Source organism: Nelumbo nucifera, chromosome 5 (assembly GCF_055504915.1).
Source record: "Nelumbo nucifera cultivar China Antique chromosome 5, China Antique-T2T, whole genome shotgun sequence".
NCBI classification, from domain to species: Eukaryota; Viridiplantae; Streptophyta; class Magnoliopsida; order Proteales; family Nelumbonaceae; genus Nelumbo; species Nelumbo nucifera.
The window spans coordinates 36,896,699-36,921,679 of NC_142653.1; the positions used below are offsets into that span (position 1 = coordinate 36,896,699).

Sequence of the window (24,981 nt, forward strand, 5' to 3'; positions counted from 1 at the left end):
CTTAAGTTGTTAACAGCAGCAGTAAACAACTGGTTCGGCGGTGACAGAGGTCGCGACAATTGTGGGAAGGAGTTGAAATAGATAAAAATATGAATCCCGGAAATCTGTGAAGGATTTGAAATCGAAGGCGGTTGTGGAAGTGGAGGAGCCATGGAGGAATCAAAGGTCGACATGGATTGAGAGAGGAGTCTTCAAAAGAGGGATGTTGTTGCTTTCTACCCTCTGTTTTTGCAAGTACAAGAGTAAACTCACAAGCTATCATTGTCGTCGCCAACCTTTCATTCATTACCACCTCTACTACTACAACCAGGAAAGAAACTCATTTAGGCTCCGTTTGGTTTTTGGGATGGGGATGAGAAAAAGGAAATATTCCTTTGAGGGAAAGAGAGGGATGGGATGTGTGGGATGTCAGATCCCAAAATTATGGATTTAGGGTTGCACCAAAACCATGAGACCCCGATGGAAAATTTTGGAAAAACACTGCTACAACTGAAAGAAGTCAAAGAACCACCATCTTCCTCTTCTCTCATCTCTCTCACCTTCTTCCCGTCTTCACTAGCTCTGCGGTGAACCAGGAAGAAACAGGCAGCAGCGAAGCAAACTAGGCAGCGATGATGCAAAGGCAAAACGATCCTCTTCTCTCTTCTCTCTTACCTTCTTCCCGTCTTTACCAGATCTATGGAAAACCGGGGTGAACCAGGCAGCAGTGACGCATAGGCAAAGCAAACCAGGTAGCGAGGCAAAGTAGTGGAGACAAAAAAACAAAGAAGAAGAAGAAGAAGAAGAAGAAGAAGAAGAAGAAGAAGAAGACGAAGAAGACGAAAGAGAGAGAGAGAGATTAGAAGGGGGATGTGCAGATCTACAACCGCTGCAACTTGCAACAGCGATGACGAAATGGAGAGAGGAGACAATGGGGGAAGAGGGGAAAAAGAAGGATAAGAGAGAAGAAGATCAGGGAGAGAGAGTGGGAGAGGGAAGCCGGAGATGGGTTTAGATCCGCCGCTTCTCTTCCTGGTCACCGCTCTGTTTGGTCAAAAGGAGGACAAAGGCGACCCTTTTTACATTTTCCCATCCCATCCCATCCCAATAAAACTAAACAATGGAAACTTAATTTTTTACACTTTTCCATCCCATCACATCTCATTCTATCTATTCCCATGTCACCCAAATATTCTCAGAAACCTTACGGAAAAAACAAGAGCTAAAAGCTCTTTTTAGCTACAGTCACTTTCGGCATCCACCCAACGAGATATCCGCTAGATATCGGGATGCAAGTGACCATTGCTTGCTGTCCTACTAAACGGATGGTCTGATTGATGCCATCATGGGGTCCACCGGGATTACCATATCCAACAACTACTTTTCCCATCACAATGATGCAATGTTGCTTGGACACAACTACGAGTATCCATTGGATATTGGGATGCAAGTGACCATTGCGTTCAATCACTTCGGTGAGGGGCTCATACAGAGAATGCCCAGGTGTAGGCGTGGCTACATCCACTTCGTTAACAACGATTTCACGCAATGGCTGAAGTACGCAATCGGCGGTAGTGCCAATACCACCATCAACAGTCAAGACAACTGCTACATTGTGCTGTCGAACCCGGATGCCAAGGAGGTGCAGTAGTAACAGTCCTTTTTTTTTTGACGAGTACAGTAGTAACAGTACTACAGACTACAATATTAAGGATTTATCGATATCATGCGCCCCTATTGCCGTGTTTTTGCTAACATGCACTTTGTGGTGTGGGTCGGGTTGGAGCAAGTGACAAAGCGGGTGGATATGGATGAGGGCGAGAGGACGAGCTAGAACTAGAGGACGGAGGGTGACAAAATGATAAATGGGAGACCACATCTGCTTCTCTTACTTGGCGCCTCATAAGCTTCTCACGCACACATCCTACCATGTATTGGAAACTTATCGAGTACTTTTTAATTATTATTCATGGGAGATGTTCCCAATGCACGGCGGATGTGCATGTAAGGGGCCCATTTGTGAAGAGCAGATCTCGTCTCGATAAATAGAGCATTCTTCGTGCCATCCAGGGAGGGTCTAGGGGTGAAGTACGCCAAAGCATCGAGTGTGGAGTCTAAATCAGCTGGGCTCATTGACCTGTCCAAACATTTGGAAGGGTGTTTATTTCTCAATCCATGCATCTATGCTGTAGTTTGTAGGAAGCTCAAGGCATTGTAATGGCAATACCAATGCCTGGACACCCAGTGACAACTCAAGAAGAAGGTAGTGTGGTTGAAGATTGCAAACGTCTTCAAGATTTAATTATTTCTCATCATGCGGTTTTCTTGTTGACTGATACAAAGGAAAGTATCAAAAGATGATTCAAACGGGAAGATATCAAACAAATGAGCTGATAACAAGGAATACAAAATGTGTCGGATAATCAGCTCTCAATAAGAGTAAGGAAGAACAATGGATGGAGGAGAGGATAGAGGAAAGAACATAGGTTTTATGGCAGATGGCTGTTTTTCCTGAGCTAACATTCATACTAGCAAGTGGAGAGAAATGAGCTAACATTCATCAGGTTGTATGAATTTATGTGAAACAGAAAGAGTGAAATAGAGAAACGGTAATGTGAAACAGAAAAACAGTGAGCGGAAAGAAACTTACTAGTGGAGAGTTGCAGCGGTGCAAGGTACAGGGGCAGCGGAGAAGCTTTCAATAGTAATATGTAGAGTTTCGGAAAAAGTAGTGAAGTACAGGATTAACAATCAACCATGGAAAGTACCAAACCATGATTTTTTACCATATACGATATTTTGGAGTCCACACCCATCCAAACTAGACCAAAATCCCATGGACCACGAGATATACACAGTTACGAACACCACCCTAGGTAGGAACACCCTATCAAAACTCCAGTGATGTGTTACTTGAGCCATTTGGAAGCCAAAAAAAAGGCAAGACATCATGCACTTTTATTGACGAGTGTCCCTGATGCATCATCCTTTTCACAGATACAATGACAAAAACACCCATTCTAGAATTAGTAACTCTACACCGATTTCCTTGGCATTCTCCACTTAGATTATCTTCTCTCAAGGGTACGCTCGTGACCTTCTTGACTCTAAATTTTACTTCCCCCATATGTTTTAAGAAGGAATATCCTTGGATTACATTTCCAGATTCGCTTCTTTTTAGACCTGGCCTAAGACAATTGGTTAAGTGGGAATAGTTTTGTAACTACAAAGAAATTTTAAATAAACTTGTTAAATAAAAGAGGCATTTGCAGGGAAAGTAATCCATGGGTGAGGCTACACCCACCCAAATTGAAAAGGGAATTAAGAGTGAAAACTGCAAAAATTGAAAATTTTCACATGTCTATATTTGAGGAATACTCCTTAGAAGCATTTTAACAAAGAAAGTTTCTATACTGAAGGGATAAGAGATCCATCATATGGATAGCCAAACCCTGTAGGTAAGTAGGGCGAAATTTCAAAAATTTCTCTCTCTCCCATCTAGGAAATCACATTCCCTGTTTTAGAAAATTGCATTTTCAAGGATCAATCTTGAAACGTAAACCAGACCAGATCTGAAACCAAATGGTAGAAGAGGGATATACCTGATACGGAGAAATAGTAATTCCCAATGAAGGTGTTTACGCCTAAGGAAAATGCCAAAAACTGCTCCCAATGAAGATGACACAGCGTAGGGTGGAGCAGAATCAGCAGGTGGTTCTTCACCAAGAACCGAATTCTTCAGCAAGAATTCGATGGAGGGTGAGTGAGCACGACTTCAGATTAGTTTTTCACCAAAAACCGATATCAAGAACACTTCTTGATCACTCCTATAGGTGGAGAACGAACTGGCAATGGCGGCACCAGGAGGAGAAGGCAAGAGCAGAAAATGGCATCAGTCTTACTGAAGCTGTCTTCTCTCTTCTATCTGTAATTTGAATTGAATGAATTGGGGTTTGCCCTCCTCCTCTATTTATAGCCTTAAAGAGAGGTTCTCCTAATCCCATTAGAAGTTTCTTAATCCAAATCTTTCTTTGGATCTGGATTCTCTTTAAGAGATAAGGATAATCCCTTATCTTATCTGCAAATAAAGATCAACCCTCCTAATCTTATTAAGAGTTTCATAATCCAAATCTTTATTTGGATTTGGACTCTTTGAGTGGATAGGGATAACTCCTTATCCTATCTGCTGACCTAAATCCCAGATCCACCCCTCTTTTAATTTATCAAATTAAACCACTTCGAATTGAGCTTTAGGCCCATTAAGTCTGTGTGCTCACTTAACTTCCAAACTGTTGTCCAGTTGAGTATCCTTGTATGGCGTGGGACCCAAACATTGATTTACACATCAGCCACATGGGTTCAGCCTAGCCTCTGTTACAAGGCCTGGCTGAATTCACTGAAAAAGACAGTGAACACCTAAACCCATCACCATGGGCTCTTAATGGGCCCAACACTTACACTAAGTGGTCCCTAGGCCAAGCCACCTTATAAAAACCCAAGGACTGTGGGCAGATGCAAGATTACCCCATCAGGTATTACCCTCAATGGTCTTAGACTTAATCTCTCAGCCCATAATGATCAAACACTGCCCAACAAGAGAGGACATCTCCCTCGGCTGCAAAGTACAATGTTGCACTTTCTAATCACATGGATCCCGGGAATTAAAACCTTTTGCAAACATTTTGAAACCGTAATATATATGTATATCTCTATATAAATATATTTTGCAAAACAAATTTAAACGATTGAAATCGGCTGCCGGCAACTTTGGTTTCCATTAGAGAGAATGCATCCCCGATCTTTCACTTTGTCTGACAAAGGGGCTGATCCTGTCACTATGATCACCCACTCAGATGAATTCTCAGACTATCCCAACATACCCAGGTTTTGGCCCACTCTAAAGATCTCACTGATTGGCATATCAAAGACAGCCCAATCCGACACCTAGTGCAGTATCATAATCGAGTCTAGGGGTCAAGTGTAACATTCCAGTTTTGCCCACTAATCTCCAAGGTCCAGGGCAATACTAGAATTCTGGTCTGGTTCAGGGTTTCAAGTAAACCCACACTGCATGTACCTCGGGTCTCACCCTGGTAATTGAGATAGGCTATCCCAACCAACTTGGCGGCACATCAGTGTCAGCCTTGGCATGATAGATCTCCCCAAATCAATCCAACGGTTGTGAAGATTTTGAACTAACACGAGTCTCATATGTGTCCAGTTTAAGGGTATTACACAGAAACATACCACAATAACATGAATCAAATATGTACTTTATTCATTTACAATAAATGTCATAATGTACATCATTCTGATTGGAGCTAAGGGCATACACTGTCTAACATCTCCCATTTGCACTTAGGTCCAATCTGGTATAAGCTGGAGTCCCATACTTTCCACATGTTTCTCAAACACTTTCTGTGTCAATGGCTTAGTCAATAGGTCTGCTACATTCTCCGCTGATGCTACCTTCTGAATCAGGACATCCCCGTTTCCAACTGTCTCCCGCAGTACATGGTACTTCCTCTCGTTGTGCTTTGACTTTGAGTGGGTCGTGGCTCCTTAGCCTGAGCGATATCTCCATTGTTGTCACACAACAACGGAATGGGTGATGTGCTGGATGGAACTACTCCCAATTCATGAATGAACTTTTCATCCATATGGCTTCTTTAGCAGCTTCACTTTCGGCAATGTATTTGGCTTCGGTTGTGGAATCCGCTGTGGACCCCTGTTTGTTGCTTTTCCAGCAAACAACACACGATCCTATCGTGAAAACATACCCAAATTTAGACTTTCTATCATCTGGATCTGATTGGAAGTCGTCATCAGTATACCCTTGGATCTGTAGTAAGCTACCATCGAATACCAGACAAAACTCTTTTGTCCTTCGAAGGTACTTAAGTATGTTTTTCACAGCAGTCCAATGCTCCTGCCCTAGGTTGGCTTGGAATCTATTTACCACACTCACTGCTTGATCAATGTCAGGACGAGTGCACAGAATGGCATACATGATGCTCCCTACGGTTGAGGCATAGGGAACGTCCTTCATGCCCTCAATCTCCTCGGGCGTCTTGGGAGACATCCCCTTTGAGAGAGTGACTCCATTTTTGAAAGGAATATTTCCCTTCTTGGAGTTCTCCATGCTGTATCTCTTGACTATCTTGTCAATGTAAGCAAATTGGGATAATTCTATTATCCTCTTTGATCTATCTCTATAGAGTCGAAGACTTAGTATATACGAAGCTTCTCCAAGATCTTTCATGGAGAATTGCTGTGAAAGCCATACTTTCACTGTAGTCAGCGTTCCTACATCATTTCCAATGAGTAGAATGTCATCCACATACAAAACCAAGAACGTGACCTTATCCCCACTAGATTTCCTATAAACATTGGGCTCATCCGGATTCTGCTCAAAGTCAAACCTTTTGATAGTAGAGTCAAACCGGATGTTCCAACTCCTAGAAGCTTGCTTAAGTCCATATATGGATCTATTTAATTTACATACCATGTGTTCCTGACTTGCAGCTATGAAACCTTGTAGTTGCTGCATGTAGATATCTTCAGTAAGATCTTCATTCAGGAACGCAGTTTTGACATCCATTTGTCAAATCTCGTAATCATGGTATGCTGCTACAGCTAGCATGATCCTAATGGATTTAAGCATGTCCACTGGCGAAAAGGTTTCCTCATAATCGATGCCCTCTTTCTGAGTGTACACTTTCGCCACCAGACGAGCCTTGTAGGTCTCAACCTTACCATCGAGGCCCTTCTTCTTCTTATATATCCATTTGCAACCAATTGCTTTTACCACAGGGAGCGGATCTACTAGAGTCCAGACTCTATTGATCTCCATTGAGTCCATCTCAACTCTCATGGCATCTACCCACTTCAAGGAATCTATGTCCAACATAACTTCCGTATAAGTCACGGGATCCTCCTCACTAGTCGTAGCTTCCACCTGGTAACTATCCTGGTCATAGCCGAAATGGACTGGAGGCCTGGAAACCCGGGTAGATCTTCTAGGTTGCTCATTACCTGGAACTTGTAAGACACATCCCACTATCCCTGAGCTCTCCTCATCAAGAACAACTTCCTGACGATGATTGTTCAGGATGTAATCATCCTCCAAGAAATGGGCATTTCAACTACAGAACACTTTCTATTCTCTTGGGTCATAGAATAGATAACCCACATAGCCTTTGGGTTAGCCTACAAATAGGCAACGGCTGGTCTTGGATTTCAATTTGTCTGGACTCGTTCTTTTAACGTGTGCCGGACAACCCCAAATCTTCAAGTGTCTCACACTTAGTTTCTTACCGGTCCAAAGCTCATGTGGAGTCTTCGGAACTGATTTGGTTGGAACTCGGTTCAGCACGTAAATCACAGTCTCTAATGCGTAACCCCAAAAGGATGTGGGTAAGTCTAAGTGTACGAGAAGTGACTGGACCATATCCAATAAGGTCCTATTCCTCTTCTCTGAAATACCATTTATCTGTGGTGTAGCAGGAGGAGTTAACTGTGATACTAGCCCATTGACCTTCAAGTAGTCCCTAAATTCGTCAGAGAGATACTCGCCACTTCGATCCGATCAAAGGGTCTTAATTTCTCTCCCTAACTATTTCTCGACCTCTTGTTTAAACTCCTTAAACTTTTCAAAGGATACAGACTTGTATCTCATTAGGTACACGCAACCATATTGAGAATAATCATTGGTGAATGTTATGAAATAAACGTGCTGGTTACGTGTCATAACACTCATGGGACCACATACATCAGTATGTATAAGGTCAAGCGTGCCTGTACATCTTTTAGGCTTACCGTTAAATGGTCGTTTCGTCCTCTTACCCTGAAGGCAAGGTTCACAAGTTGGAAGATCTTCTACAATTAGAAAATCCAAAGGACCATCCTTTACCAACCTTGTGATATGATATATGTTAATATGGCCAAGTTGGTAATGCCACAGACACGTGGGATTAACTGTATCATGGGTCATTTTCTTGGGGATATCAACCGATGTAGTTTTGGCTATGTTAGTTTCTAGAGAAGGATGAAGAACATAGAGACTATTCTCAAGTTCTCCGTATACGATGAATTTATTATTTCTTTTGATAATAATCGTATTATTAAAGAAAACGGAATATCCATCCGCACACAATTTTGAAACAGAAATCAAATTTCTTCTCAAATTTTGTATATAAAGACAATCTTTTAGTACAATAGTTCATTCTTTGAAAATTAACTCAACGGTTCCTATAGCCATAGCTGCAACACTTGCAAAAGTCCTCAAGTAAAGAGTCACCTCTCCGTCACTCAGTCTTTTGCTTATCCTGAACCCTTGTAGTAAGTTACACGCATGAGTCGAAGCCCCGAAGTTAATACACCAGGAAGTAGAAATTACCAACAAATTGGTTTCTATGACACAGGATTCGAAATTACATTGTTTCTTGGATTTCAGGTACTGAGGACAGTTCCTCTTCCAGTGGTCGGTCTGCTTGTAGAAATGACAAGCATCCGATGCTCTGTCTTTGTTCTGCCTTTTAGACTTGACAGCTTTCTTCTGAGATTTTCTCTTAGCCTCTCTTTTTCTTGCCCGACTTGCCGACTTCAACAAGCATGGTTATGGGCTCATCCTTCTTAGTCAGTTCTTCGGCCCTCTGCAACATATTGCTGAGTTGCTGAATGCTAACATTTAGCTTGTTCATGTTGTAGTTCATGATGAATTGATTGAAGGAAGGAGGTAGAGAATTTAGGATGGCATCTACCTTGGTCACATGGTCCAGCCTGGATCCAAGAGCCTCAAGTTCATTGATATAACCCATCATCCGAAGACAATGGTCATGAACCTGCTAGTTCTTGGACATCTGTGCGGTCATGAATTGTTTCAAGACCTTTTGCTGAGTAGAACGATTCTGCTCTTCGTACATCATCCTCAGACTATCAAATATGTCATTGGACAATTCGATCTAATCGAACTACCTTTGTATCGGATTATCCAAGGAGGCAATGATGTAGCAGTGGGCTAGGGAATTTTTCTCTTCCCATTCCTAGTAGTCCCTCTTACGGGCCTCAGAAGCCCTATCACCCGGACGCTCATGTGCAGGATTCTTAGCTACTTTGTCTAATTTTTCTGAAGTTAGGACCAATATAAGGTTACGGTACCAGTCAGCATAGTTTGGGCCCTTAAGTTTGTTGTCATCCAACAACTTTGTGAATTGACCGTTTGCCATTTCTAGTAAAAAGCAAACATTACTCCACAACCTAATTTGATTCATGTTATCTACATAGATATGGCTTTTAATCTATGTTCCATTTCCATTTATTCATCTCCGAGATTTCCCTCCCATCTCAGTGACGGAGACTGCTAATTATGTCTCTGGAAATGTGGGAAATCACATAGGGTGCATGGAGCCAACTGTTTCAGCTGCATAACCCCACCACCTTTCTGTGAAGGATCATATTCATTCATCGTATGGGCTTTCCCTTTGGCCTCTGTTAGACAAGGTTCATTGCCATTTTAGGTTAAACATTTCTGTCCAGTGAGTGCTCACCCATCATATCGTGAGAGAGTCTTCCATTTTAGGAAGGGCCCCTCCCACATCGGTCTATGACGCCCCTATCATCTTAAGAAACATTCCAACAGATCTAGTAGCAAATGAGCCCAATTTCATGGTGCATTTCCTCATTACTGAATGACCCATCTTCATGCTAATGATGGAAGGCCTTTAGAGAGTTCATCATATGAATCTCCCTATCACATGCACCCATATTTCAGGAGGGAACAAAAGTTACGCCCTATTTTAATTTAGGTCAAACCAAAGTGGCTCCCATTGACTTTCATAAAGTCAGATTTCTATGGGCCCTAAATGGCTAGGGTTCCGCACGGTCCCTCTTAGGGAGGTGTGGAGCTCACCATGATGGGAGATCATCCAATGATCTTTAGGGACACCATGGCAATGATGTGCATTCAGCCATGGTGTGCGCAAGAGCCACTATCGTATCTGCATGGGCCAAGTACTTATGGCCCATGAACGTTGCACATCACACATCCATACATCACATGCAGGGATAGAATTGATCCAATCAATTAATATCTGTAAAGCCCATCAACAAAGCCCGTAATGATCCATAATATTACTGATTAATATTATCTAGGTATATGGGCTGAATAGCAAAGAGCAGTTCGGCCCATATAGATTTTATGCAGTTAGTGGGCTTAAGTAGTCTTAACACCTTAAAACTGGGCTTTACAGGTGTGGGCTGAATTAGGTCTTGCAATTAAATATCAATCTCTTGACCCAAGAGTGGGAAATTAGGGCTGAGAACAGCCCCCGTCGAACCACAGATTTGGTCAAACCAGTTTGGTCCAATCTGGTTCGAATGGGTCTAGGGTTTGATTTTTAATTCAAGATTTAATACAAGAATTGATCTGAAATTAAATTATTGATTAAAGATAATAAAAAATCAGTACTAGGACTATTCGCACATCTGCTACCTGCAAAACAGATGTTAGATTACAGTTTGCAGTTTCTCAAACTATAAATTGTAGATAGCGAAATCTCAATCTGCAAAATCTCCTCCTTCTGCGCAATCAGCTTCGATCTTGAATAAAATAAAATAGAAAAACCCTAATTTTCTATTAATATTACATCAGATCGAATTCCTATACTTTTAGTCTAAAAATTAAAAAAAGGCAAGACATCATGCACTTTTATTGACGAGTGTCCCTGATGCATCATCCTTTTCACAGATGCAATGACAAAAACACCCATTCTAGAATTAGTAACTTTACACCGATTTCTTTGGCATTCTCCACTTAGATTATCTTCTCTCAAGGGTACGCTTGTGACCTTTTTTACTCTAAATTTTACTACCCCCATATGTTCTAAGAAGGAATATCCTTGGATTACATTTCCAGATTCGCTTCTTTTCATGTCTGGCCTAAGACAATTGGTCAAGTGGGAATAGTTTTATAACAACAAAGAAATTTTAAATAACCTTGTTAAATAAAAGAGACATTTGCAGGGAAAGTAATCCATTGGTGAGGCCACCCCCACCCAAATTGAAAAGGGAATTAAGAGTGAAAACTGCGAAAATTGACAATTTTCACATGTCTATATTTGAGAATACTCCTTAGAATCATTTTAACAAAGAAAGTTTCTATATTGAAGGGATGAGAGGTCCATCATATGGATAGCCAAACCCTGTAGGTAGGTAGGAAGAAATTTCAAAAATTTATCTCTCTCTCATCTAGGAATCACATTCCCTGTTTTAGAAAACTGCATTTTCAAAGATCAATCTTGGAATTTTAACCAGACTTGATCTGAAACCAAAAGGTAGGAGAGGGATATACCTGATACGGAGAAACAGTAGCTCCCAATGAAGGTGTTCATGCCCAAGGAAAATGCCAAAGACTGCTCCAACTAAAGATGACACAGCGTAGGGTGGAGCAGAATCAATAGGGTGAGTGAGCACGATTTCATATTAGTTTTTCACCAAAAACTGATTTCAAGAACACTTCTTGATCACTCCTACAGGTGGAGAATGAACTGGCAATGGCGGCAGGAGGAGGAGAAGGCAAGAGCAGAAGATGGCATCAGTCTTATTGGAGTTGTCTTCTCTCTTGTATCTGTAATATGAATTGGATGAATTGGGGTTCACCCTCATCCTCTATTTACAGCCTTAAAGAGAGATTCTCCTAATCCCATTAGACGTTTCCTAATCCAAATCTTTATTTGGATCTGGACTCTCTTTAAGAGATAAGGATAATCCCTTATCTTATTTGCAGATAAAGACCAGCCCTCCTAATCTTATTAAAAGTTTCCTAATCCAAATCCTTATTTGGATTTGGACTCTCTGAGTGGATAGGGATAACTCCTTATCCTATCTGCTGATCTAAATCCCAGATCTGTCCCTCTATTAATTAATCAAATTAAACCAGTTCGAGTTGGGCTTTAGGCCCATTAAGTCTGTGTGCTCACTTAACTTCCAAACTACTGCCTAGTTGGGTATCATTGTATGGCATTGGACTCAAACATTGATCTACACATCAGCCACATGGGTTCAACTTAGCCTCTGTTACAAGGCTTGGCCGAATCCACTAAAAAAGACAGTGAAACCCTGAGCCCATCACCATGGGCTCTTAATGGGCCCAACACTTACACTAAGTATCCCCTGGGCCAAGCCACCTTATAATAACCGAAGGACTGTGGGCAGATGCAAGATTACCCCATCAGGTATTACCCTCAATGGTCTTAGACTTAACCTCTCAGCCCATAATGATCAAACACTGCCCAACAAGAGAGAACCTCTCCCTCGATTGTAAGGTACAGTGCTGCACTCTCTAATCACATGGATCCAGGGAATTAAAACATTTTGCAAACATTTTGAAACCGTAATATATATATATATATATATATATATATATATATATATATGTATATATGTATATCGCTATATAAATATATTTTGCAAATCAAATTTCAACGATTGAAATCGACTGTCGGCAGCTTTGGTTTCAATCAGAGAGAGTGCATTTCCGATCATTCACTTTGTCCGACAAAGGGGCTGATCCTGTCACTATAATCACCCACTCAGATGAATTCTTGGACTATCTCAACATACCCAAGTTTTGACCCCCTCTAAGGATCTCACTGATTGACATATCAAAGACAACCCAATCCGACACCTAGTGTAGTATCATAATCGAGTGTAGGTGTCAGGTGTAACATTCCAATTTTGCCCACTAATCTCCAAGGTCTAGGGCAATACTAAAATTCTAGTCCGGTTTAGGGTTTCAAGTAAACCCACACTACATGTACCTCGGGTCTCACCCTGGTAGTTGAGATAAGCTACCCCAACCTACTTGGCGGCACATCAGTGTCAGCCTTAACAGGATAGATCTCCCCAGGTCAATCCAATGGCTGTGAAGATTCTAAACTAACACGAGTCTCATATGTGTCCAGTTTAAGGGTATTACACAGAAACATACCACAATAACATGAACCAAATATGTACTTTATTCATTTACAATAAATGTCATAATGTACATCATTCTGGTTGGAACTAAGGGCATACACTATCTAACAACTCCCATTTGCACTTAGGTCCAATTTGGTATAAGCCGGAGTCCCATACTTTCCACGTGTTTCTCAAACACTTTTTGTGTCAATGGCTTAGTCAATGGGTCTACTACATTCTCCGCTGATGCTACTTTCTGAATCATGACGTCCCCTCTTCCAACTATCTCCCGCAGTACATGGTATTTTCTCTCGATGTGCTTTGACTTTGAGTGGGCTCATGGCTCCTTAGCCTGAGCGATATCTCCATTGTTGTCACACAACAATGGAATGGGTGATGTACTGGATGGAACTACTCCCAATTCATGAATGAACTTCTTCATCCATATGGCTTCTTTGGCAGCTTCACTTGCAGCAATGTATTCGGTTTCGGTTGTGGAATCCACCGTAAACCCCTCCAGCAAACAGCACACGATTCTATCGTAAAAATATACCTAGAATAGATTTTCTATGCTAGATATTAAATTAGTCCTACATCACATTTTGCGGAAGCTGATTGTAAAATTTGGGTATAAGTAGAAATGTCTACCTATTGGTCTTTTTATCGGATGCACTACAAAGGTTGTAACAGGGGATCTCTATGGTTGGCTACAAAAAGAAGTCAAGGTGGGCGTTGTAATTTTGTCTTGTTTTATACACTCATATTTGTTGAAGCTTTAATTCTATTTGTTGATTTTTAGAACTATGCTTGAGTAAATGGTTATGCACAATTGCATTTGACTGTGAGGACAGTGTGAATACGGTTTTGTGAGGACTGAATCTAAGTTCGCACAGTCAATGATCCTTGCAGTAGAAGGGCGATTTGGATTGTAGTCTCTAGGGATTCCGGCCTCTACATGCATTTTTTCTATAATTTATTTTTTCAATTCTTGTTATTTTTTGACAAAATATATGATATTTTACAAGGTTTAAAATATCATGATATTTCAGGTTGTAATTGTTTTAATCCTTAATAAGGGCTATACATTCTCAAATTGTCAAAGCCTAAAAGTAGTAAATACAGAACAGAGTTTCTATACGCTCTTGATACACAAGTGTCAAGACTATTGATATTTTGAACGTGTTTTGGGTTTCAAAGGTAAAAATCTGAATCGCTAAATCCCCCCTTTTTTCAACGAAACCCTCTGAGAATCATTAATCCAATCCAGTGTTTGAAAAGTGAAAGTGTGCTCAGTTATTTCTCAATCTACGAAACCCATTTTCTAAAAATGCTTAAGCTTCGAGGCGCGAGGCGTATGCCTTGAGGTGAGGCATTTAGATTTTGTTCTAAGGCTTAAGCTTTACAATTTTGGTTTGAAACATAAAATGTAAAATGCTTATAATTGTTAGACCATTAATTATTATTTTATTTAATGCTTAAAATTTAAAACTTATTGTTTATAAACTTCTATTTTATGGATATTTGTACCTTCTGTCATTCAAACATTGCATATTACATGTTATTTTTATCATTTATAAAATTTAATTAATTTTTTCTTAAATTTTGAGACTAATGTCTTACATCACATTAAGACTTATGTCTCACCATTTTGGGCCACTATGCCTCAAAATTACACCTTTAGCTTTTTAAAACCTTTCTTCTACCTTCATACGCAAACTTATTCGATGCAGTTGTTCTTGTTCCATACATCGCCAATTTGGGTCAGGGGTCAGGGGAATGTTCCAATGGTCCAGATCTAGTTTTCATGGAGGTAGCAAAGCACAAACCAATCAAATATTAAGTGGCATGCAAATAGAACTACTAAGGATCCACTAGAAAGATTATGTTTTTTTAATGGTGTCAGTCCATTCCCCATCCCCTTAACCCCCAACCTTATTGATAGTGGTATTTGATCCCAAGTCTCTAATAAGTCAAAGATCCTATCAACACCATCAATTAGCAACTGAACACAAAATTATGGCTTCCGAAAGTTTTTATATTAATTTAGTATACAACCCACGACCTAATGGCCATGTTGAATAGGTCAACGGTTCAACTAGCCGAGTTGGACAAATGTTTACCAATCCCTAGGTTTTAGGAGAACCGGACAAAAGAATCATGGCCAGGTGATGGCTCAAACAACTCAATTGTTCAGACCAATGACAGGTTGAAAACACCATCAGGTAATGATGAGATGATGATCACTACATCTAAACGTTTTTTTATATATCATTCCAAAGAATTCAAATTGTTGTTGTAGCAATAACACCGAAGACACATAAGAGAGCAACTACCTATTTGTAGGAATGGCAACAGGCCAGGGCAGGGCTGGGTATATATATATATATATATATATATATATATTATCATTCCAACCCCGAACCCAATTACCGTGCCTTCTATTTGTAAGCCATTACAAAGACAAAAGGAAGTTATCGGATTACAGCATGCTACAAGATTTTCTGGTATTGTGTCTTTTAGGTATTATAGTCGAAACTACTGCTCATATTAGGCTTTACGGTAATGAACCTACTGCTCATATTAGGCTTTATGGTAATCTAATATTTCAAATTTCTCATTATCAGATTTTCCCTGGGAAGAAAAGACACTTGTAGGTATACATAAACTTTGTTGGGAAATTAAGCTTTAAGATGACCTTTCCTTGCTAGTTAACAAAGACCGCCTCATCACTTGTCAAACTTAGGCTTAAAGACTCCTTAACAAGGATTCTTTTACATATGATTATGTAAAAACTACTATAATTTTACTTCAAGAAATATAAATATCCATCTACATTGGAAATTAAAAATAATTATGTACATAAAATGAAAATCCTAACAACCACTCCCTACACCTGTCAATGCACCCATTAATGACTCCATAGTACTTCCGGCGCCAATTCTTGCTCAAAATCAGCGGGATAATAACACCCCAAAAACCCAATGCATAACAAATAGCCACGTATGAATAGAAAAACAAGTCTTCATCCATGACCTTGGCTAACAATTTTTTCTTCCCACTTCCAAAGTCATTGCCTTTAGGCCTTGGTGCCTGGTTCTCGAACAAGGAACAATTCTTTTGCAGCGGTGGTCCACAGAGTTCATCATTACCAATATAACTATTGTTATCAAATGTAATGAAGTGATCTTCATAAGGGATCCTGCCTGAGAGATTATTGAAGGCCACGCTGAAGGTCGAAAGAAAATTGAGTTTGGTTATTTGATGTGGGATCCTTCCTTCAAGTTTGTTGTGAGAAAGATCCAAACTTTCCAATTGTTCTAAATTTTGAAAGGACTCGGGGATATGGCCTGCCAAAAAATTATTGGAAAGGTTCAACGAGTGGAGTTCTCTCAGGTCTCCTATTTCTGTTGGAATTTGACCTGTTAGTTGGTTCATTGACAAATCAATCCCAGTCATGTAACGCAGAGGAACACCCTTGTAAGTGTGCATGTTACCCTTGGTGGCAAAATTGATTTCGATTTCATTGGCCATTTCGCCGCCTTGATCAAAATAAGGGAGAAACTCTTCAAGTTCAGATTTTTCCTTCCATGATGTAATGCTGTTGAGACAAGAAGGTATGCTCCCTGACAAATGGTTATTTGAAAGATCTAATGTGTGCAACTTTGTCATTTGGCATAATGACTCTGGTATTTGGCCAAAAAAATGGTTTCCTCTTAAGTGAAGAACACCCAAATTTGGAAGAACAGGCAGATGATTTGGAAGATAGCCATGCAAATAGTTCCCACTTAGATCCAACATGTGAAGAGATGGGGCACTTGATGCATTGATTATGATGGGTTTTGTGAAGCAATTTCCTCCAAGATGTAAATCAACTAATTGTTCCATTTTGGAAAATATTGGCATACCACGCAATTTGTTGTTTGATAAGATTAATTGTGATAAGATGGTTTTGTTTTGGGATAATCCATTGGGCACTTCTCCTGTTAGGGCATTGTTAGACAAGTCTAGCACTCCTAATTGCCACATCCTACTGAACGAAGACGGAATCTTGCCTTCAAGTTTATTCATTGACATGTTAAGAAAATGTAGGCTGGGAAAGAAGTCACCGATATTTGTAGGAAGCTGCCCTTTGATTTGGTTGTCAGAAATGTCAAGAATGGTCAGTCTTGTTGTTTCATTTTGGAAATGCATTTTTGGAAGTTGACCAACTAAATGGTTACCCCTTAAGGACAAGTGTTTTTGTGAAGTGTTATTGTACAACAACCAGGGAGCAATGGTTCCTTGAAGAGAGGTATGAGTTAAAGACACTGCTGTTAACTTGTATTGAGTGGAGAGGAAATTTGGAATGACATTATGACTCTTACTATTGAGGTTGCAATTGTCTAGATTTAAATAATTTAGTTGAAAAGATGGAATCCAAGATGGTGACTCAGTATCAACATCCAAGTTATAATTGTTGGAAAGATCAATTGCTGTTAATTGGGAGAAATTAGCAAAGATAGAGAAGGAGAGCTCTCCAGAAAACTGGTTATTTGAAAGATCAAGGGACTCTAGTGAAGTTAGGTTGTTGAAAATCCAAGGAGCAATGTTGCTTGTAATTTGATTATCAGAAAGATCCAATAATTGTAAGTTCCTCAATTGATAGAGCCCTGTAAAGAAAATATAAGAGACATATCCATAAGTATGAAGATGTATTATACTATATTTCATATAACAAACTAGCATTTCTCAATCAACTACGAGTTAGAGCTTTTCTTTCACTAAATGGCATGGCATTCATTATTGAGTACTATTAATTGGTCTCCATTCAAACCAATTTGCATATATAAAAGAAATTTTCAAATAAAAAGTAGGTAAGATTGATATAATTGGTACCTGTTGGTAAACTTGTAAGCTTGTTCCCTGACATGTCGAGTACTTCCAGTGAAGAGAGGTTATGCAAAAGGCCTGAGGGTAGGCCTTCATTGGTTATAGAATTGTGCCATAGATCCAATTCCTTGAGATTTTTGAGTCCACCCAATCCTGCAAATGTAAATGCACCACATATATATTAAACATTAATTATTGTAACTACGTAAACAGGGCTTAATTAAATAAGTGGATTTATTTATTAACAATCCACATCCGAAAATTTAATTTAATTAATTAAGAGAATATTCTTATTAATTACTGTAACTACGTACCTTTGAGAATAGCCGGTAAGCCTTTGAGATTATTAAATGATAAATCTAGCGTCTCCAATGAAGAGAGAAAATCTATTTAAGAACTTGGGTTGGATCAGGTTGGTCTCACCCAAGTCGCAATCCTACCCTATTTATGTTTCATGTAGTTGTTCACATCAACTTGCTCTCTTTTGCTTTCTAATTCCATTAGAATTTAGTGGTTTAAAAAAATCAAACATGGGTTGATTATAACAAAATCAGATTACTTGTAATGACTCCCAATTAACAGGGGCATCTGTTAACATCAGCCCATGCATCGCACCACTAGTAAATAAATATCACATATTCCTATTTCAAAGGTAATATTTTGCTGGAAAAAGAAAATGTGAGAACCTTTTATATATAATCCACAAAAAAAAAATTGCATATATGGAAGAAACTTTCAAATAAAGAGTCAAATAAGAAGAGGTAACATTGATATAATTGGTACCTGTTGGTAAACTTGTGAGTTTGTTTGAGTAAATTTCGAGTATTTCCAGTGAAGAGAGGTTATGCAAAAGGCCTGAGGGTAGGTCTTCATTGGTTAGAGAGTTACCGCCTAGACCCAATAGCTTGAGATTCTTGAGTCCACCCAATCCTACAAATGTAAATGCACCACATATATATTAAATATTAATTATTGTAACTACGTAAACAGGGCTTAATTAAATAAGAGAATTTATTTATTAACAACCCACATCCCATAATTTAATTAATTAAGAGAATATTCTTATTAGTGTGTATAATTAAAATCATTTGCAATTAATGAAGGATCCAAGATATATAAATAAGGGGAATACATGCTTGTTCGTGTATTAGTTATACCCTTTAGAAATGCTGAGGAAGCTTTGAGATTATTGTCTGATACATGAAGCCTTTCCAACGACGTCAAATTACGTAGGCATAGTAATGGTTTGCTATTACTTCCAATATCATCATCATCACCCAAATTGCTTCGAGAGAGGTCCAACTCTTTAAGATTGGTTGCTTGGCATAGTGCTGCAATAAAAGACATGACTAGTAGTAGTGTTATATCCCAATGCAATGCATATATGAACCCACAATTAAGATCAAATTAATTTATAAATTTTAATTTATACCATACCATTAACTACAACTGGTGACGAGGCATTGAGATTGAGATTTGCTAAATCCAGTGATTCAAGATTATGGAATAACTGGCACCCTGCTGGTACAAGTAGTAGTACACTTCCAATATCATCATCATTTCTCCATAGCGACAATCCTTTGACATTGGTGGCTTTGCATACATCTGCAAGCAATGAAAACAAATATTGAATTAATATTAATGTATGATAGAAATAATTCCTCTTTATACATATAAATATATAAATACATATAAACATACCGTTTAGGACACCGGGCCAGCCCTGGATGTTTTTGTTAGTGATAGATAAAACGAGATGAATTTGAATTGATGATGATGATGATGGTGAGCCAACATTCTTGTCGAATAGAAGGCAAGGGGGTAAGCTGTTATCACTTGGTTCGGTTATATATAGATATAGCGAGAGATTCCTGGCTCCACATAATGCTAAGACATACACCATGCACCAAAAACAAATTAAATATAATTAATTAAGCAAATCAATACTTAATTAATGCATAATTACTTACCTGTTAATAGTGATGAAGAAGACATATTACGTTGATTAATTGATAAGGATACTGCTTCTAAGGAAGGAAGAGCACGCCCTAGACAGCCAGGGAGTCCATCATGGCCAAGATCGTTCGCCGTCAGATCCAATTCTTTAAGATTGCGTAGTTGACACAATGCTGTGCAAGCCATGCAAATAGATAAATATCCTTAAATTACGCATTATTAATTCTCTTAACAACAAATTAATTATTTGAAATTTAATTTGAAGCACAAAGATTGAACCCGAGTAGAATTAATTATTTGTTCTGGAATATGGAATATGTATCTAATCCACCAACAGTTGGCCTCCATAAATAATTAAATAATGAAAAATATCGATCATTAATTAAACCCACAAGAGCATTATACTTTAATTCTATTACGGACTGGGAGTAGGAGAAGCAAAATAATACTAATTAGTAATTACCTTGTGGCATAATCCAACCTCCAATGTTGTTATCAGATAGATCTAGGAATTGCAGGTGTTGGAAGTGAGTGAAAATGGTGGCATTTGGGTACCATTTTCCTACAGCACCTGTAGTGTATTCCATTTCACCTTGAATATTAATTCGAATCACGACCGGGGATGTTGAAGAAGATGATTCATCACATTCCACCCCTCCCCATTCACAACAATTGTCTCCAACCCACCAATGCATTCTGGAGGATGGATGTGGAGGGTTATTATTGAGTAGTGAGTGTCTGAGTTGTAAGAGAGCCATCCTTTCCTCGTCCAAACAGTAGGAGTAGCCTTGTTGGCCTTCGCATAATAATCCACCACCAAAGTAATTAGAGAGAAGAAGAAGGAGGAGGGTGACAGCATACAACCTCACCATCTTCTTACACCAACACCAACACCTCATCTCCATACTCGATGATCGCCTTCACTTTCAGTTAAATTCAAAGGATGGTTTTTATAATTCTAATTTCAAGATTAATTAATGCAGACCGATGCTCCTTCCAAATGACTTTTGGAAGAAATTAACAATTCCAAGTCTTCAAGAGTGCATGGGACCTTGGAGAGGTCAAAGTCAAGTCCGTAAATCCAACTCCATGATTAATTAATGCAGACCGATGCTCACTTCAAATGAAATGCTTTGAGGAGGTCAAGGTCAAGCCGGTAAATCCAACTCCATGATTAATTATTGCAGACTGATTCTCACTCCAAATGACTTTGGGGAGGTCAAGGTCAAGCCGGTAAATCCAACTCCATGATTAATTATTGCAGACCGATTCTCACTCCAAATGACTTTGGGGAGGTCAAGGTCAAGCCGGTAAATCCAACTCCATGATTAATTAATGCAGACCGATGCTCATTCCAAATGACTTTTGGAAGAAATTAACAATTCCAAGTCTTCAAGAGTGCATGGGACCTTGGGGAGGTCAAAGTCAAGTCCGTAAATCCAACTCCATGATTAATTAATGCAGACCGATGCTCACTTCAAATGAAATGCTTTGAGGAGGTCAAGGTCAAGCCGGTAAATCCAACTCCATGATTAATTATTGCAGACTGATTCTCACTCCAAATGACTTTGGGGAGGTCAAGGTCAAGCCGGTAAATCCAACTCCATGATTAATTAATGCAGACCGATGCTCATTCCAAATGACTTTTGGAAGAAATTAACAATTCCAAGTCTTCAAGAGTGCATGGGACCTTGGGGAGGTCAAAGTCAAGTCCGTAAATCCAACTCCATGATTAATTAATGCACACCGATGCTCACTCCAAATGAAATGACTTTGGGGAGGTCAAGGTCAAGCCGGTAAATCCAACTCCATGATTAATTATTGCAGACCAATTCTCACTCCAAATGACTTTGGGGAGGTCAAGGTCAAGCCGGTAAATCCAACTCCATGATTAATTATTGCAGACCGATTCTCACTCCAAATGACTTTGGGGAGGTCAAGGTCAAGCCGGTAAATCCAACTCCATGATTAATTAATGCAGACCGATGCTCACTCCAAATGAAATGACTTTGGGGAGGTCAAGGTCAAGCCGGTAAATCCAACTCCATGATTAATTATTGCAGACCAATTCTCACTCCAAATGACTTTGGGGAGGTCAAGGTCAAGCCGGTAAATCCAATTCCATGATTAATTATTGCAGACCGATTCTCACTCAAAATGACTTTGGGGAGGTCAAGGTCAAGCCGGTAAATCCAACTCCATGATTAATTAATGCAGATTGATGCTCATTCCAAATGACTTTTGGAAGAAATTAACAATTCCAAGTCTTCAAGAGTGCATGGGACCTTGGGGAGGTCAAAGTCAAGTCCGTAAATCCAACTCCATGATTAATTAATGCAGACCGATGCTCACTCCAAATGAAATGACTTTGGGGAGGTCAAGGTCAAGCCGGTAAATTCAACTCCATGATTAATTATTGCAGACCGATTCTCACTCCAAATGACTTTGGGGACGTCAAGGTCAAGCCGGTAAATCCAACTCCATGATTAATTAATGCAGACCGATGCTCATTCCAAATGACTTTTGGAAGAAATTAACAATTCCAAGTCTTCAAGAGTGCATGGGACCTTGGGGATGTCAAAGTCAAGTCCGTAAATCCAACTCCATGATTAATTAATGCACACCGATGCTCACTCCAAATGAAATGACTTTGGGGAGGTCAAGGTCAAGCTGGTAAATCCAACTCCATGATTAATTATTGCAGACCAATTCTCACTCCAAATGAAATGACTTTGGGGAGGTCAAGGTCAAGCCGGTAAATCCAACTCCATGATTAATTATTGCAGACCGATTCTCACTCCAAATGACTTTGGGGAGGTCAAGGTCAAGCCGGTAAATCCAACTCCATGATTAATTAATGCACACCGATGCTCACTCCAAATGAAATGACTTTGGGGAGGTCAAGGTCAAGCCGGTAAATCCAACTCCATGATTAATTATTGCAGACCAATTCTCACTCCAAATGACTTTGGGGAGGTCAAGGTCAAGCCGGCAAATCCAACTCCATGATTAATTATTGCAGACCGATTCTCACTCCAAATGACTTTGGGGAGGTCAAGGTCAAGCCGGTAAATCCAACTCCATGATTAATTAATGCAGACCGATGCTCATTCCAAATGACTTTTGGAAGAAATTAACAATTCCAAGTCTTCAAGAGTGCATGGGACCTTGGGGAGGTCAAAGTCAAGTCCGTAAATCCAACTCCATGATTAATTAATGCACACCGATGCTCACTCCAAATGAAATGACTTTGGGGAGGTGAAGGTCAAGCCGGTAAATCCAACTCCATGATTAATTATTGCAGACCAATTCTCACTCCAAATGGCTTTGGGGAGGTCAAGGTCAAGCCGGTAAATCCAACTCCATGATTAATTATTGCAGACCGATTCTCACTCTAAATGACTTTGGGGAGGTCAAGGTCAAGCCGGTAAATCCAACTCCATGATTAATTAATGCAGACCGATGCTCATTCCAAATGACTTTTGGAAGAAATTAACAATTCCAAGTCTTCAAGAGTGCATGGGACCTTGGGGAGGTCAAAGTCAAGTCCGTAAATCCAACTCCATGATTAATTAATGCACACCGATGCTCACTCCAAATGAAATGACTTTGGGGAGGTCAAGGTCATGCCGGTAAATCCAACTCCATGATTAATTATTGTAGACCAATTCTCACTCCAAATGACTTTGGGGAGGTCAAGGTCAAGCCGGTACATCCAACTCCATGATTAATTATTGCAGACCGATTCTCACTCCAAATGACTTTGGGGAGGTCAAGGTCAAGCCGGTAAATCCAACTCCATGATTAATTAATGCAGACCGATGCTCATTCCAAATGACTTTTGGAAGAAATTAACAATTCCAAGTCTTCAAGAGTGCATGGGACCTTGGGGAGGTCAAAGTCAAGTCCGTAAATCCAACTCCAAGATTAATTAATGCACACCGATGCTCACTCCAAATGAAATGACTTTGGGGAGGTCAAGGTCAAGCCGGTAAATCCAACTCCATGATTAATTATTGCAGACCAATTCTCACTCCAAATGACTTTGGGGAGGTCAAGGTCAAGCCGGTAAATCCAACTCCATGATTAATTATTGTAGACCGATTCTCACTCCAAATGACTTTGGGGAGGTCAAGGTCAAGCCGGTAAATCCAACTCCATGATTAATTAATGCAGACCGATGCTCACTCCAAATGAAATGACTTTGGGGAGGTCAAGGTCAAGCCGGTAAATCCAACTCCATGATTAATTATTGCAGACCGATTCTCACTCCAAATGACTTTGGGGAGGTCAAGGTCAAGCCGGTAAATCCAACTCCATGATTAATTAATGCAGACCGATGCTCATTCCAAATGACTTTTGGAAGAAATTAACAATTCCAAGTCTTCAAGAGGGCATAGGACCTTGGGGAGGTCAAAGTCAAGTCCGTAAATCCAACTCCATGATTAATTAATGCACACCGATGCTCACTCCAAATGAAATGACTTTGGGGAGGTCAAGGTCAAGCCGGTAAATCCAACTCCATGATTAATTGTTGTAGACCAATTCTCACTCCAAATGACTTTGGGGAGGTCAAGGTCAAGCCGGTAAATCCAACTCCATGATTAATTATTACAGACCGATTCTCACTCCAAATGACTTTGGGGAGGTCAAGGTCAAGCCGGTAAATCCAACTCCATGATTAATTAATGCAGACCGATGCTCATTCCAAATGACTTTTGGAAGAAATTAACCATTCCAAGTCTTCAAGAGTGCATGGGACCTTGGGGAGGTCAAAGTCAAGTCCGTAAATCCAACTCCATGATTAATTAATGCAGACCGATGCTCACTCTAAATGAAATGACTTTGGGGAGGTCAAGGTCAAACCGGTAAATCCAACTCCATGATTAATTATTGCAGACCAATTCTCACTCCAAATGACTTTGGGGAGGTCAAGGTCAAGCCGGTAAATCCAACTCCGTGATTAATTAATGTAGACTGATGCTCATTCCAAATGACTTTTGGAAGAAATTAACAATTCCAAGTCTTCATGAGTGCATGGGACCTTGGGGAGGTCAAAGTCAAGTCCGTAAATCCAACTCCATGATTAATTAATGCAGACCGATGCTCACTCCAAATGAAATGACTTTGGGGAGGTCAAGGTCAAGCCAGTAAATCCAACTCCATGATTAATTATCGCAGACCGATTCTCACTCCAAATGACTTTGGGGAGGTCAAGGT

General features: G+C 39.8%; 2 protein-coding genes across 2 annotated transcripts; one reads left to right on the forward strand and one right to left on the reverse strand.

The window, feature by feature from the left end:
• The first annotated feature begins 1,324 nt into the window (after positions 1-1,324).
• On the forward strand, positions 1,325-1,630 carry LOC104606791 (putative pectate lyase 12). The gene has a single exon (XM_010272159.1). It carries the CDS (start codon positions 1,325-1,327, stop codon positions 1,628-1,630), a length of 306 nt encoding a protein of 101 aa, XP_010270461.1.
• A 13,945-nt stretch (positions 1,631-15,575) lies between these two features.
• Positions 15,576-20,667, reverse strand: LOC104606790 (uncharacterized). The gene is made up of 8 exons (XM_088888704.1): positions 20,225-20,667; positions 19,776-19,934; positions 19,507-19,692; positions 19,243-19,410; positions 18,963-19,136; positions 18,589-18,735; positions 17,812-17,958; positions 15,576-17,585 (listed from the first exon to the last, which is right to left on the reverse strand). Exons 1-8 carry the CDS (start codon positions 20,664-20,666, stop codon positions 15,778-15,780), a joined length of 3,231 nt encoding a protein of 1,076 aa, XP_088744830.1. The 5' UTR covers position 20,667; the 3' UTR covers positions 15,576-15,777.
• Between the last annotated feature and the right edge of the window lie 4,314 nt (positions 20,668-24,981).

Excerpts from the sequence above, each read along its gene's own strand:
- LOC104606791 (XM_010272159.1), top strand. The coding sequence starts at position 1,325 with ATGGGGTCCACCGGGATTACCATATCCAACAACTACTTTTCCCATCAC.
- LOC104606790 (XM_088888704.1), bottom strand. The coding sequence starts at position 20,666 with ATGGAGATGAGGTGTTGGTGTTGGTGTAAGAAGATGGTGAGGTTGTAT. Across the intron at positions 19,935-20,224 it reads AGGTTGGATTATGCCACAAG|CATTGTGTCAACTACGCAAT; the intron begins GTAATTACTAAT and ends TGGCTTGCACAG. Across the intron at positions 17,586-17,811 it reads GCTTACAAGTTTACCAACAG|GGCTCTATCAATTGAGGAAC; the intron begins GTACCAATTATA and ends TTTTCTTTACAG.